General features: G+C 42.5%; 1 protein-coding gene across 1 annotated transcript in view; it reads left to right on the top strand.

Moving 5' to 3' along the window:
* The first annotated feature begins 182 nt into the window (after positions 1 to 182).
* The window catches only part of BARD1 (BRCA1 associated RING domain 1), a 41,683-nt gene continuing 26,279 nt past the window's right edge, over positions 183 to 15,586 (top strand). Inside the window, exons 1-4 of the mRNA XM_027678063.1 lie at positions 183 to 337; positions 439 to 495; positions 4,082 to 4,227; positions 10,945 to 11,942. Coding sequence (XP_027533864.1) covers positions 183 to 337; positions 439 to 495; positions 4,082 to 4,227; positions 10,945 to 11,942 — 1,356 coding nt within the window. The remainder of the gene's footprint in view (positions 338 to 438; positions 496 to 4,081; positions 4,228 to 10,944; positions 11,943 to 15,586) is intronic.

The raw sequence follows: 15,586 nt of genomic DNA, 5'->3' as shown, positions 1-15,586 counted from the left end.
GTGACCGGGCCCTGGGTTTCCCCCCTCACGCCCTTTCCCTCCCCTCAGGGGCGGCCCCGCCCCGCTCGCGGAGCGCGGGAAGCGCCGGGGGCGGTGAGCGCGCGCGTGGCTCCCGCGCCTGCGCGGTGGCGGCGGGCGGGGAATTTAGAGCGGCGGCGGGAAGGGGTGAGAGCAGCGGAGCGATGAGGGAGGTGCTGCGTGGCCGCTCGGGCAACCAGCCGGCCCCCGACGGCCACCTCCGCAGTGTCGACCCCACCATGGCGTCTCCTGGGCAGCCCTGGTCCCGCACCCGCGCCGCGCTGGGGCGGCTGGAGAGGGCGCTGAGCTGCTCCCGCTGGTAATGGGTGACCCCCTTTCCCTTCTCCCCCTTCCCCCGCGGTTCTTGCCGTGAGGCCGCGCGTGTTAAAAGTGTCATGTTTCTCCCTCCTGTGCCCACAGCGCCGGCGTCCTGCGGCAGCCCGTGTCCCTGGGGCAGTGCGAGCACGTCTTCTGCCTGTAAGTAGCGGGGCCCGCCCCGCCGTGCTGTGGGCACGGGGCAGGGAGGTGGCACCGGCGGGGCTTCCTGGCCCTTTCGGGGAGCTGAGGGGGAGAGGAAGGCGGGAGCTGCCGTCCCCCCGTGGGTCCCCTGCCAGAGTGTTGGTTTAGGCTTCCGGATGCTGGCCTGGTGTGAAGGGAGCCCTCAGTCTGATGGAGGGAGTTGTCCACCTGTAGTGGGATTAGAACTGCAAAACAACTTCCAGTTTTCATAATCTCTTAACTCCTTCCTCTTCCTCCCCTCATAACAAACATAAAAGAGCAGCCTGGAAAGATGCTCCCTGTTTCCAAGGGGGTTTTGCTCTGCCGGCGGGGATTGAGTGCTGCTTGTCCTTGCCCTGGCCTCCTGCTGTGCTGATGACGTCGCCCCCTCAGATCTGCCGCTGTAGCTCCTCCTGTATTCCTGCCCGTCCAAACACGTTAGGATGGCAGGATTACCTCTGCTTACAGTTTGTTAAATAATCCGAGTGCTTAAAAAAAACGGAGTTATATTGGAAACATTCTGGTACAAGGCACTTCTGAGGAGGTGGTGGTTGCTTGGCCTGTTTTAGGACAACTCACTGCATCGTCAGTACAGGCAGAGTCTGAAATGTTTATGCCCCAGAATCTCATTTGGTGGTGGAACCTTTTGGCTGCCCTGTATGTCACTGCTCTTCACAGCATGCAAATGCAGACACGGAGAGTTGAAAGGTCAGTGGTATATCTTGAACAGTTTCTCTGCACAGCAGAGGTGTGAGAAGCCTGATAAAATATGTTTATTACAGTGAAGAGGATAAATACCTTCTAACCTCTGCTTGTAAGCCAGTCTAGATATTCAGCTTTGCCTCTTGACATTGTAATCACTATGTCAGTAAAAGCAGAGGAAAACCCTTCCTCCCTCATGGATGTGTATCCACTCCCTGTATTCAGCTGCACCTTTCTCATTGGAGCTTACAGTGCTAAAGGCCTGAAAGGTGAAGCGCAAGCAAAATATTTTCTTGCTTTTTAAGGAGTAACTGATTATGGGACAGATACTGTTAGTGTTTCCTCCCCCAAAACAGATGTATTAAAAGATGCAATATGATTTATTTCTCTCCAGACATGTGTGCTCTTTCCCAGCTGTGGCCATTAATTGTTGTAGAAGATTCTTGAAGAGGGACTTTTTACAAGGGTGTGTAGTGACAGGACAAGGGGTAATGGCTTCAAACTGGCAAAAAGTAGATATTAGGAAGAAATTCTTCCCTGTGATGGTGGTGAGGTCCTGGCACAGGTTGCCCAGAGGAGCTGTGGCTGCCCCACCCCTGGAAGTGTTCAAGGCCATGGCAGGGGTGTGGAACCAGCTGGTCTTTAAGGTCCCTTCCAACCCAAGCCATTCTGTGGTTCTGCTATCTGGAGGAATTTTTTTCTTATTTGTTTCCTTTATATGACCTACCTACAGATTACTTGGTAAAATAACCCCCAGAAGCTTGTACAAGTTACTTATAAATGTGATTGTGTGGCTTAATAAATGTAATTGTTTAGTTGTTGGTTGTCTAAGGCCTTGTGGTTTCATTTTGGAAGATCAGAAGACAATGCAATTTGTATTGGTGAGGCTGGAAAGAATAGCTAAGAGGAGTCTTAAGCACTCATTAGCAGCTATTTCTTGCTCCAGATGGAGTCCATTTGCTATTATCTGAGTTATTGTTATACCTGATCTTTTCTCTTTTGTATGCCTGACCTTTTAGCAGCAATTTGATGTGTCCTTTGATGACTGAGTCTTGGATAACTGCTATTTTTTTAAATAAACCCAAGGAAATTTAGATTAATTTGTTTAGAAGCAAATTATGTAGGGCACGGGTCCACTCTGCAGTATTCTGACATGAAGTGATTCTGATCCACTGCCGAAGACAAACATTTATTAATACACCTGGGAAGGAGTGGGGTGAATGGCCAGAGCTGGCTGCTGATAGATGAGGTGAAATATGTGAAACTAATGAACTGCAGTAATCAGGTCACACATAATAGAACTGGTTCTCCCTCAGCATGGTTTTATTATGGACAGGGATATTTATTAAGATCAGTTTCTGCAGTTTTGTCTGCGTAGCTCTACCAGGTTAGCCTCAGTCATTATCCACTAACTATAAAACCCCAACAGCTAGAATTAGTTAAGCAATGTTGTAGTATAAAAGTCATTCTGCATTTCCTTTGCTGTACCTTTTACAGGTGTGGGAAACCTGAGGCTGACTTCCCCAGAGAATGAGACCTGGTCGGTCCTTCCCTTTGCTCCAAGTGGTTTGTCAGTGTCATGTGGGATGTGTCAGAGCCAAGAACTGTATTTCAGTCTCCCGATCACAACAGTGTCTCAGCCACGAGGTCCTTTTCCTACTCAGAGCACAAAACACACCTGGCAGCAATTTTTCCATACCAAATTTCCTCCCTTGGGATTAGCTGAATGCATGATTCATGTGTGGTGTTTGAGGGAGAGATGCTGGTGCAAGAACAGATCTGAAAATACCTTTCTCCTTAAAGGAAGTGGCAGTAGCTATAATTTTGGTGTATTTTGTTTAACTGATACGCTACTAGCTTTGGGGCGTATGAATGTTTAGAGTCAAGATGTATAGGTTCTGATCTTCTTTTTCTTGATATTACTGCTTTGATATTGCTTGCTATCTGTTCCTCTGAGTGTTTAACATGATCTGCTCACATTTACTTGGATGCCTTTGGCTAGAATTGTGTGTGCTACGTAGGAATGAGGTAAGGGAGACTTTGAAAATTAACTCAGTCTTGGGTATTTGAAACCATAAGCTGTATTTAATAGGATAGATTGTAGATGAGAAGTAATAATGGCCCTTGAATGTTGCAGTTCAGATGGGAAAGCATAATGGCTTCTCACTGGCCTAATCAAAAGAATAGAAGATTTTAGGCTGATATGGGGAGAGTAGTACTGCTGAGGAGGTACAGGTGTTAAAAGACCTTTACCAAGTAAATGTTTCCCCACCCACCCCACCTTGATCACCTGACATAAATGCTCTGAAAGAGAGAGCAGTGATAGAATACTCTGAACACCTGCAGATCCTCATGGGACTTCATACAGAAAAGTGTTCAGACAGGTGAATCTTCACAATATCAAGGAAATTTTAAGTGGGGAAAAAGCAGAAATGATAGTTTACTGTGGGTTGGCTTTCTGGCACTTGTTTAAAAATGGAAGACTGCAGAATAGCAGGTGTAAAAGGATGTGTGATTTTAACTGTTCAAGCCTAATTGTTACCTGGAGGCAGACAGCAGTGGAGATTTAGCATTTCTTGAAAATTTGGGTCAGCTTCTGATTGGGGAAGTCACAAGACACCACATTTTTCATGACAGTGTCCTGACAAGGCTCTGGACTTGGCTTGCTTAATTATGTTCAGCTTGTCACTTGCCAAGATAAATATGTGCTGTCCTGCATTTGTGACTCCCTGGTGGGGTTTATAACAGTGGTCTGTCAGGGCTAAAATAAGAGCTTCTCGCTGAGTGCTTGGCTGTGGGGCGGCTGATAGTGAGTACAGTTCATAACTTGTGCTGGAAAATGGACTTTCTATTTGCCTTTCAGATCCTGCGTGGGTGACTGTGTCGGCACGGAGTGCCCCGTGTGCCACGTGCCAGCCTGGCTGCAGGATGCCCAGATCAACCGGCAGCTGGACTCCGTGATCCAGCTGTGCAGCAAACTGCGGGAGCTCCTGGGCACGGACACCCCCGGTAAGGGTCACTCGGCCGCTCCCTCTCATCTCCCAGGCTTTGTGGGGAACGAGCAGTGCAGCCCTGCTTAACATTCTGAAAGGCTCTTCCAAATCATGTTTGGAAAATTTGATTTGAAGAGAACTGTCTGTATGGATTGCTCGTTCTTTGAATCTGTTTTACTGAGGAATCCGCATGAGCGGGTTAGTCCATAATTCATTAGAACCTGTCTTCCAAAATTAGATGGAAGTGGGAGAGATTGCCAAGTCACGTGACACAAACCAGGGGCCCCAGTTGTCATATCCTGTGCTCTTAGGTGAGCCCCAGTGTGTAATGTTCTGCATTGTATGAGGGGCCCTGTTAAAGAATCAATGCATGTATTCTCTTGCCTCTTGTGTTTCTGTGCGCTGAGGCGTGTGCGCTGTCCCGGTAATTTTCAGTTTAGGGTTTTTGCACATGGCAAAAATTATGCACGTTCCTCGCCTAAAAGGGGAAGGAAGCAAGTCTTAACTCATTTATTTTCTGGTCCCTAACAATCTGCTGCAATGGAGTTTTGTCACTGCTGACTGTGCTGGAAGATTGCAGAGAACGTACTCTGGGAATTCATCTCTATCAAATTTTAGGCTGTTTGTGAAAGGAGTTAAAAATGAAGTGAAATAAGCGTAGGTGAATGTATATCTCTCTTGCAAGCTCAGAGAGGAGCATTTATGTAATACCAAGTTTTATAAAACATTCATTTAGCTGTCAGATATAGGAAAGGTATTTCTTCCTTCATTGTTGCTTCCTAATATGTTTGTCTAAATTAAAGATTCTTTTTTTATGTCTAATCCGATCAGCACCTTCATTCATTTATGGAGGAGCTCTTTATTGACATCAGATTGCATTTAAGTGAGGAAGCTGGAAACCTAAGTCCAACTGTAAAGGAATACATTTTATATAAATATAAAATCCTATGGTGATTAAATCTTCTGGAGCATAGAAAACATAGATGATGGCTTAAACAGGATTTCAAGGAAATATTTTAAGTGATGAAGGCTTTGGAAAACACACTTGGAAGAGAATCTCTGAGAGGAGCTATTTGTGATGCTGTAAATAAAGCATTTAAAATACAACATGGTAGTATTGATACTGTTTAGATGCTTTGGAGGACTCTTACAGATGGATTAACTCTTAGAAGTAGTATGATGTTGAACTGTACTAGGAATTGAACAATACACTTAGTCCCATACTTCTTAAAAAATAAAGTCTGCGTGGTGTGGCTAAACAGCAGAACAAAATGAGGTTCTTTTTATCATCCCTTGTTCTGACTTCAGACATGAAATTGAAGTTTACAAGAGCGTTATATTTGGAGCTAAAGTTAGGAACTGATGTGGGAGAGGACTTCCACCACTTGTAATCTTTGCAGTGTGCTAAGGATTAGTACAGTGGCCTTTTGGATGTTTCATACCAAGGTTAAGAGAAAAACCTCCTGAGTTGGTGATAGTTCACTGTCGGGAATGACTTGGATACATCAGTAAATGAGCACACCTCTGAGAAAAACCAGTTCTGTGCTGTAAAAAACCCCATATTGTTGAAAATCACAGGATGTTGTAGCTTCAGAGATTCTGAGAGCAGATCCTTTGGGATGTGGTGTCCCTCATCTTGGGCAGATCCGTCACCTCCCATAGATGTTTGCCTTGAACTTAATGTATCCAAAGTGAAATATGTTTGAGTTTGGAGAATCAGGGCCTCTCCTGTTAGGGACTTGCTTTCATGCTCTTACAGCACTGTACTTCTGTCAACAATATTTTCTTCTCTTTTTTTTTTTTTTGTTAGAAGGTCAGAAATTGTACTTTTATGTTCCAGTAAAGGAAATAGACCGAAAAATCAATCTTTCAGTGGAGGAAAGGAAGAGAAGCAGTTGAAACAAAGGATATTTCCATATATTTGTTTTATGTCTCTTTTGCGTATTTGCTTTATATGCTTTGTTTTGTTGTTGTGGCTCATATCAGGGCTTCTCTTTGAGATCCTTGTTGACACTGAAATTTCTAATGCAAGTGCATCCTGCTACCCTTTCTTTACTCTATGACAGAGCTAGTGAATGCAGCAAGTTGTGTGTTTTTCTTTAAAAAACCCCAGAACTGCTGTGCCTGAAAAGGATAGGGTTAAGCTCACATATTGAATGTTTCAAGTACAAAAATCCCTGTACCCTGAGGTTCCACAGTAGATATGAGAGGGATCTCACTTTGTATTCCGTTGGGATAAGAATAGCTTTTGCCAAGCAGCATGTGCATTGTAAGAAGCAGCAGCAAGTAATTCAGGAAAGGCTACACAAAATAGCTAATATTTCCCTTCTAAATTAAAGGGAAACACAACAAATGACACTGCTGGGACAACTGAAGGAAGATTGACAAATGACAAAACTGAAACTGGATAGAAAATGCAAATTACGGGTAGAAAATTCAAACTATAGGTAGCAAATGCTGAGTCTCAAAGTTAATTCACTTGTTAGAGATGTTATTCTTAGTCTATGGCGAGGTGAGGAGAGCTGTCTGACCTTCTCACTGCCCTGTGTTGTACCTTTACAAGGGCAGTGGGAAGCTGGGTGGCTGGCAGGCTTCACAGGTGGTGTCTGCACCTCAAAATCTTTGTCTCTGATCTTGCAGCACCCAGGGCATTGTGAGAACTGGCTCTGGGGGGATGATGGGCTTCGTGGGGGGGTAATTAACAGAACTTGTTGAATCATGGGCCTAGTGTATATAATACACCAGAGAGGAAGGAGGCTGATTTACAGTGATGATTTTGAAAGTGAATTCCTAAATACTTCAGCAGATTTTTTTGTGTGATGCTCTATAAAATGAAGAGATTGTTGCTGATTTTCAGAAGAACCATTTATAGATGATTTTACCTTATTCTGTGTAACATAATGTGCTTCACTCTAACACAGTCCTCCCCTCTTCTCAGACAGAGCTGGACCTTGCAGGTGCTGGTCAAAGCTTCCTAAGCTCATGCTGCTGATGGTGGACAGTGGGAGAGATCAACTTTTTATCAGCCTTTATAGTATCATGACTTAGTTTCACGTTTGCTGATGTGGAGGGAAAGATGTTGAACTTCTGTTGTAACAGATTACATTGCATTTCATGTGTGCTGTGACATTTTTCATAATAGCTAAAGATGAGGTTTTGAATAGTCGGAATTTCTCCCTTTCCCCACCCTGTGTTGAACACTTAGCTTGCAAAATAATCATTCTTCAGTGAAGGCACTAATGTTGCACAGATGGTACCAAAGCTCTTCCCTTTGATTTTTAATAAGGGACTAGTTTGTCAAAGAGATTTCTCAACTTCTGTTCTGAAACCCATAATAGAGAATAATTTGAAAGGCACACAATGTGCATCATTATATTCCTTTGATGCAGATTAATGATAGCTAAACCACATTTTCTAATTGCTCCTTTTTTCTCCCCTGCTCTAGCCTTTTATTGCAGTGCAGCAGAACTTGGAGATGGAGCTCTAGTTGCAAGGCACTGCCTATCTCCTCGTATTTTTTCTGCTCTCAACTCTTTTAACACTCAAGAAATTCAACTCTATTAAATGTCAGCTTTAAGAAACGTGTGCTTATTATGTGCAAATAAGTCTAATTTAGAAAGAATTCAGTTAATGTATTGTGTGTATGAATGTTACATTTAATAGGTAATGGAGAGTAAATTTACTGCATTTATTACAGGCTGATTCTAATACTGTTATTGTGCATGCTCTTTACAGTATTGCAGATGCTTAAAATCTAGGATTAGTAAGGCATGCTCCACTGATTTACCTTGTCTCAATGCATATCTAAAAAATGTTGGGAGGACACTTATGTATTAAAAAGATAATTAAATCTAAATCATATATAGTAATTTTTTTCCTTCCTGTTGAGATGCAAGCTCTGGCTTCCAGCTTGGAGACAGCAAAGAATTCATTGGGATCGATTTTTCTGTGAGCAATTTTCTCTGAAGGTAGTTTAACTGAATGCACTTAGCTACTAGATAATACCCTCTTTATATAAATTAACATTTACATATTAAACCATAAGAACTTCCTTTTATCATCTTAGCACTGTGCCTCTTCTCTCTCTCTCCCTCTCAAAGCTCTGGGTCCATCAAAAGATTCAATTTTCAGGGAGGGTAGATTGGCCATTTGACCAAATTACTTCTGCTCCCTCTGTTGTCCTCCTTGGAAATGGAGGAAAGGGTAGCAGAGTCTAAGAATTACCATTTTTGCAGATGCTGCTGTTCAGGTAAAATTGACATTAGCTACAGAGTATTCCAGAGGATGGAGCTATTGAGGAATGGCTGGGAGATACCACACAGCCTGGCAGAAGGGCAGTTTCTCCCCCAGCAGGCTGTGGAGGTGCCCTGGGTGTGCAGGGCTGGATCTCTCTGACAGCAGGTGTGATCTTCTAATCCTGTTCCTCAAGTGCCTCCTGTTCTGAAATGTGCAGTGTACTCTTTTACACCTGAAGTAGTTGCATGTGAGGAAAAATAATTCTGGGAAATTATCTGGTGTCTTGTTATATTTTCAGCAGGTTTTTAATAACCTGACTAATAAGGCCCTGCTGAGCAGCCAGTAATGAACAGATTGGTTTGGGAACCCTCGTGGTGGATTGTTCACAGGCTTCCTTGCTGCCAAAAGTGGTATGTCCAGAGCTTCCAGAGTAAATTCTTCACCATGTTACGCTGCTTTAGATCTTATTTCTGAAGGGCAGTGCCTTTGATTGAACTTGTCACTTGGACTTTAAAGCCTCACTGTGCTATACACATCAGAAAGAATTCTGGCCATCACAAAATTGTTGTACAAATTACTTCTGCAAGCTGATTTCGTTCTGTCTCTTTACTTGGGGAAGACTGATGGTTCTAGCAAGGTAAATATTTTACAAGGAAATCTACTAGTTGTGTAAACAGTGAAGGCACGACAAGTAAATAGTAACTTGTGTTTTATATTTTGCATCTGTTTGCAATCAAGCTCTTCCTTTTTTTAGATGTTATTGTCAGAACAAGATTGGATACGATCTCAGGGATAGCTAGTTCTGAGATTTCAGTCTCAATTTCAGTCCCTGTCTTCCAGTTTGCACCAACTCCAGCCCTACAGGAAAACCAAATAGCTGCAGTTCTGTACTTGATGATTGCCTTTAGATACCTAAATGATTGATTAGCTAGCCTCAAGCTGTATTCCTAAAGACTTTAGGTCTGATGGCTTACATGTTCCTCTGGCTAAATGTAATATGTAACATATTTTAATTCAAGAAGTAAGTAGGGTAATTGAAATCAAGACTGAGGAAACATTTAACTTTGAAATATTACTTTAAAAGAAAACTGCAAATGCCTGTTTTAGCGTTCAATTACTAGCAATGCAGTTCTCTTTTAAGTGAAATTTCAAACATACATTTTCAGGGCTAAGGGATTGGGACTAGTTTGTTTGCTATCTGTGAGTTTATCACAGCTTACTGTGGAAAATGGGCTATAGTTACTAGCACCAAAAATAAGAGAAGGTGTGGAGAAAATAAATTACCCATTGAAAGTTAATGCAGCAAGTGAAAGTGATAAATTGTTGCAGTGAGTGTCTGTCACTTTTAATAATTGAGGCTTTGTATAGTTTATTTCAAGAACATTTAATCCCCCATGATAATCTTGGTCTTAGTTCTGTTTCAAAAAAAATAAAAATAACTTTCCTCACTAGGCAAAGTTCATGTTGGTTTTGTGTTTGATTTGCTGTAAATCACCACGACTTTTGTGCATCGTAGTCCCTGAGGTTTGAGGCAACAGGAAGAATGACTTGTGCATTTACTTTGAAGGACTTGTCCAAGTAGCCTAAAATAACTTGGGTTTCCATGAAGGAATTGGTAAAAAATATGTTCTAGTTTTTTTGCACCAAAAAAAGTTGTCTAATTAAATTAGTGTCTAACTTAGAGGTCACTTTATGCTCCTTAATTTATTCTTAAGCCATTGAGAACAGTATTTATAGTCCTTGTCCTCAACTGTTATTTGCTGGGAGTACAGGATATTCCTCTGTCATCTTGGTTATTGATTTGTAATGTGCTGTGCAGTGTGATTTATAAAATTGCTCCACTGCATATTTTTAGAGAAATGTTTGAGGTCATCAAAATGTTTAGCTTCCTTGAAATTATTTACTACCAAGGGGTAAAGGATCAAATGACAGGACACAATTACTTGCAGATTTTCTTTGTATTCCTCTGATTCATCTGCTATATCTGTGGAATCAGTCAACATTTCTCAGGAATGTTCAACACTCTTCTAAGGATATTATTTTTGCTTGCCTAGAGCTATTCTTCTTTTTCATCTTCAGATGAACTGTATTATCTTTTTAGAAAATTGTCTCTGTGCTCTTTTGTGTATGCACATACTATTTCATTAAACCTATTTCCAAGGAAAACTCGGGGAGAGAACCAACTTCTGTCCTTTTCTGAGCTGATCAGAAATCCTCTGTGCATGTGCTGAAGGAATTTCTCTACCAGGATGCTCACTTGCCCAGTGGATCACTTGAGCTGCACTAGGATCCCTGAACTCCAGAGTGGCAGGTGACCTTGCCAGGGGTTTTAAAGCATTACCAGTGTCTTCTCAGAAGAAATGAAGGCACTCCTGGATCATGTTTAGTAACACTTCAGCAGTTATTGCAGTTGTTTTTATGATCTTTGTTTGCTCTGTGATGTTCTGTAGAGCTCTGTAACTCTATAATTATTTCTCCTCTCCCCTGATGCACTTAGATGCAGCAGAAGATGCATCCACACCACCTGACTCAAACTTGGGCAAAAACAACAAGAAGGAACAGATAAAAATGTGGTTCAGCCCAAGAAGTAGGAAGATTCGATGTGTCCTGAACAAGAGTCGGCCTGAGACTAAAAGGAGTGACCCTGGTGAGGACACATCTTCAGTTTATGATTTCTTTCCTTCCCCTCCTCACGAAAAGCCCCCTGAGCTGACAAAAAAACCAACCCAGAGGCAGAATAAGAAGATGAAGAAGAAACATCTGGCAGACATTAACAAAGTGTGGAGCTTAGAGAAGCCTGGGCAGAAAGGAGTTGAGGAGAAGACTCCCAAGGAAAAGTGTGTGACCATCTGCAGTCAGCCAGTGATCCTGTGCACTCCGGAACTGGAGAGCCCCAAAGAGAGACCTCAGCAGGAGGCTGTGAAGGAAGATGACTCCAGCAAAAATACAGGAGATGTGGAAATGCCAGCACAGGTAGAATCCCCAGAGAAGAAAGATAACAGTGAGGTTGTGTCCCCCGCACAAGAGAGCGAAGAAAATGATTGTGCTCCAGAGACGTTGCTGTCAATAGAAAATGAAACCACTCCGTTAAAACGTGGGAGGGAGCAACCCGGGCTTCAGGTCACTCCTCATCCTAAAAGACTGAGGAGGTCTGAGAGGGGCATTGCTGAGAAGGCAGGCGGGCAAGCAGATTGCTTGAAGGAGTTACCTCAGGGCTCCCCCATCTCCCCAGTGACTGAACACCAGACACCCGTTCAGATTTCCTCCTCTGCATCAAAACTCACTGGCACTGTAAGGAAGACAAGAAGCTCTGCAGTCCTTCAAGCAACAGATAGTCCTTCACTTTCAAAATCTCCCTCTACCCCATCTACTCCTAAGACTTGCAGTCAAGTATCAATACCATTCAGTCCCTCTGTGTTGAAATCCCCTGGTGGCAACACAATTTCCAGAAGAAATTACAAAGGAGAGACTTTGCTCCACGTTGCTTCCATCAAGGTAGGACCATCATCTTCTAGTTTAACTGTTAACAGACGTTTAAAAAGACAATGTTGTTTTAAAAATATTCTGTAAGTCAGTTACTTCAGAACATCCTGTGTCAGTGGGGGGGAAATCTCATTTTGTGATCTTTATCTTCTAGGTTTGTTGGGAAGTTTCCAACCTGATTCTCTGATTTATAAAGAAATGACTATTGGAATGATCAAAGATGGTTGTACTTGGAAACTCAGTGCGCTACAGTGTCAGTTATACCCCTGAGTTCTAGGAAGTGATAAGCATTTAGATGTTTTGGTGTTGTGTGCCAGAAAGCTGTCTCTGATTTTTCATAAGGAGCTTAGTAAGTCTTTCAGACCTCACTGAGTGATCTTGATCAGTTTAACTTGAGCAGGACAAGATCTGAATTACCTGCATAAACATAACTCTATGAAACCTTAATTGGGGTTAATTCCATAATCTTTGAGGTCTGCCACCTGGTGCAAGTGTTGGCTCAAGAGGAATGAGGTGCTGCACCCTGTGATTCCTATGCTGAGCCCTGTGCTCTGAAGGGAAGGGACAGAGTTGGGATGTTCTCAGTAGGCTTCAGTTTTGTGTAGGATCAGTGTTATTCTTGGAATGACAGCTGTCATTCATTTTGCTGTTATTACCTTAGCCAGTTCCTGCTGTGGTAGAACTCCATGGCTTTGCTCTTTGCAAGGGCTGTCCTTGCCCATTACTTTGTAGAACTGCAGGGAGGGTAAAACTTGTCCCACTCATCAGATGCACTCGTGGCAGCTCCCTTCAGAGAGGTTGTTTCAAGGAGTTTGTAGTCTGGCAATTTAAATGTACTTTGTGCTAAATCATAATACACAAATACTGTGTGGTTAATAAACTGCCTCTGCTGGAAGAATTGATTCCTCTGTAAGCATCCTGACATTTATACAGCACTTCTGTGTGGTGAGACAGGCTGTTCTTGAGCAATAACTGTGCCCTCTTTCAAAGGCATTCTAATAAGCCACTCCTGCTGCACGAGACCTTTTTAAACAGAAGTGGCAGCTGAGTTTGAGTTCAAATCTCGTACTTGATGCCATTAATATGGAGTTAGGGAGGAGAAAATGAAACGTTGTCTTCACAGGACTCAAGAGCTTCGAAGGATAGATCTCTTGTTACCTCTCCTCATAAGTCCTGTATATTCCTCTTTATTAAAACACTGTTTACAAATTACCCTTGCATGATTTACTGGGTATTTGTAATGAACACCGCCATGACAGGCTGGCTCTAAAAAAAATTGATGTACCTTGACAAGTTTTCACACAGGTTTGGTTTCCAGCAATGTGTCTGACACTTCTTTGGGACACAAGTATTTCATCTAAGAAAACAGCCCCTCTGCAGCTTATTGTGGTCCGTGGAGTGTTGACATATTGGGGATATTGCCAGTAAGGTGTTTTTTCATTGCAAAGCATTTTGAAGATAAATGAGTAGAAATGAAACAGTTCATGCTGTAGACAGAGGATAAGCATGTTTTGATTATCCAGGTTCAGTGGTGTCGCTGGCACTGCTTGTTGGCATTGACACAACCCTCTGAGAAAGGACAGGGCTGCCCCAGGGGGCTGGAAAGCTCATCTCCAGCTGGACTGTGGGCAGTGGGGTGGGCTTCTCTCAGTCCTCAGTGTGAATTCCTTTCAGTGTTGCCTTCTAATGTTTATAATTATTGAGCTAAAATGGGAAGTGCCTTCTGTTCCTCATTAGTTCTGCTGTGGTTTTTTATCCATCAGTTCCATATTCATTGAGGTGCTCATTAGCAAAGGCTTGTTTAGCTAGGTAGGGCTTCAGGGTGATCCCAAAGTTACTGCTGTCTTTTAAATGGAACTAAAATAAGGCCAGGGAAGTTATCTTTTGGTTATGGTCACAGTTTCCTTGCGCGTATCTTTGGTTCCAGTTACTAAACTTCCAATGCAACTCTGAGAAAGGTGTTTTGCTGGCTCAGCTCCTTGTCTGTAAAGGAGGTTATACAGGTGACCTCCTTTTTTTTTTTGTGGTGTTTTTTGTTCTTGTTATGTGGCTTAATAATCATGGGATTATTATGGCATTCCGAAGAAGCTGTTGCATCCCCTGGTAGCCAGGAAATGTAGGCACAGTCACTAGTCCATGTCAGAGTAGATGAAGTTCCTGGAGCCAATATGATGGGAGGACTTACTCTTTCTAAAGAAGGATTGACCATGGGCTTTGGGAACACCTTACTTTGTGAAGCGGTGACCAGGAAATAGCAGGGATTGATTGCCATGAATGAATGTCACTGCAAGAAAACATGGTTTTTTTGCATGCAAGTATCTTTTATAACCTGTATGTTTCTAGATCACTCTTCCAACTTGCTATAGAACTGATAAGTGTTTCCTCAAAGACAATGGTCTTGAAAACACCAGGCTTTATACTGTGTGTATATTCTCATTGTGGGGTTTAGTTTGGGGTTGAGGTTTGTGTTTTTTTTGTCTGGTTGGTTGGTTTTTTCTTTTCCAAAATGGAATGTCATTTTCTATTTCCATTGTCCAAAATGTCATTTTTTTCTGTTTCTGGGAGGAGTATTTCTCTTCCAGTTTTGTTTTTATAGGCAATTTTTTTCCTTGTTCTTTCCACAACCAATAATGTTTTTCCATGTGTATAATGGGCAACAGACATGTAGCTGCCACCCTCCCCCCCACAGTGAAATAAAGTCTAATTCTCTGGGACTTCATTAATTATAAAAATAAATCTGTATTATTTTCATTAGCTGTTAGGGTCTAATATCCAGAATTTAATTAAAGCTAATTGAATTCTCCTTTTTTTTTCTTATCTAAAAGAGATCATAAACAACATTATCACACATGAAAAGTGAGTGTTGTGCTGTTTCAAATGATTCTGAGGGGTTGTCCCCATTTACTTCTACTAGTTATTACCTTACTGAAATCAAAATGGTTCTCAAGAAAAGTTCTGGTGTGGGTGAACTTAGTGCTGATCTAAACTAGTAAATGAAAATAAAGGTGACTCTTCCTGCAGCAAACAGCAGTCATGTTTATCTTCATAGTCATTAAAGGTAAAAATTCCAATTAGTTAAAATACAAAATGTGACCTTTTCAACTCAGAATGGTCTAAACTAGTGGGAAATTGCCCAGTCAAAAGCCCTTCCACAAGGGAGTTTTTTTACAGTAGGATAACAAATTGTTCCCAGGACCAGCTCTTACCTGGCAATTAAAACACAGCACAGCCCTGCTTGCTGAGTTGGTGTGGGGAGAGAAAAACCCCACTGTTTCTTGGTACAGCATTTCAGCTCTTGACTGTGCCTGTTTCTGCTGCGTTTCCAAGGGAGATGATGGGGCAATCCCCAGTGGAATTGTGCCACTGTGGGTTCCAGGAAGAGGGATAGTGAACTGCAGTGCAAGAGGGTTGCTGAGGACTGATAGCAACTGTTTCCCACTGTTTCCAGGGTGGGAAGTAGCTGGGAGAAGGCTTGTTGTGCTTCAAGTTAGAAGGAATCAGAGAGTTGTCCCTGCTCTGAGGAGAGAAGAAATTGCATCTGTGCAGAACACCTGCTCAGTTTGATGAGAGAGAGGTGGTGTACTGGGACCAGTTTTGGTTACCTCCTGTTCCAGGGGCCCTTTAGTTTGACAGCTGACCAGGAGGACCTTCAGAAA

The sequence above is a fragment of the Neopelma chrysocephalum genome, unplaced genomic scaffold (genome assembly GCF_003984885.1).
Source record: "Neopelma chrysocephalum unplaced genomic scaffold, ASM398488v2 Primary Assembly neopelma1_44, whole genome shotgun sequence".
NCBI lineage: Eukaryota > Metazoa > Chordata > Aves > Passeriformes > Pipridae > Neopelma > Neopelma chrysocephalum.
This window is presented reverse-complemented; position numbering and strand designations above follow the sequence as displayed.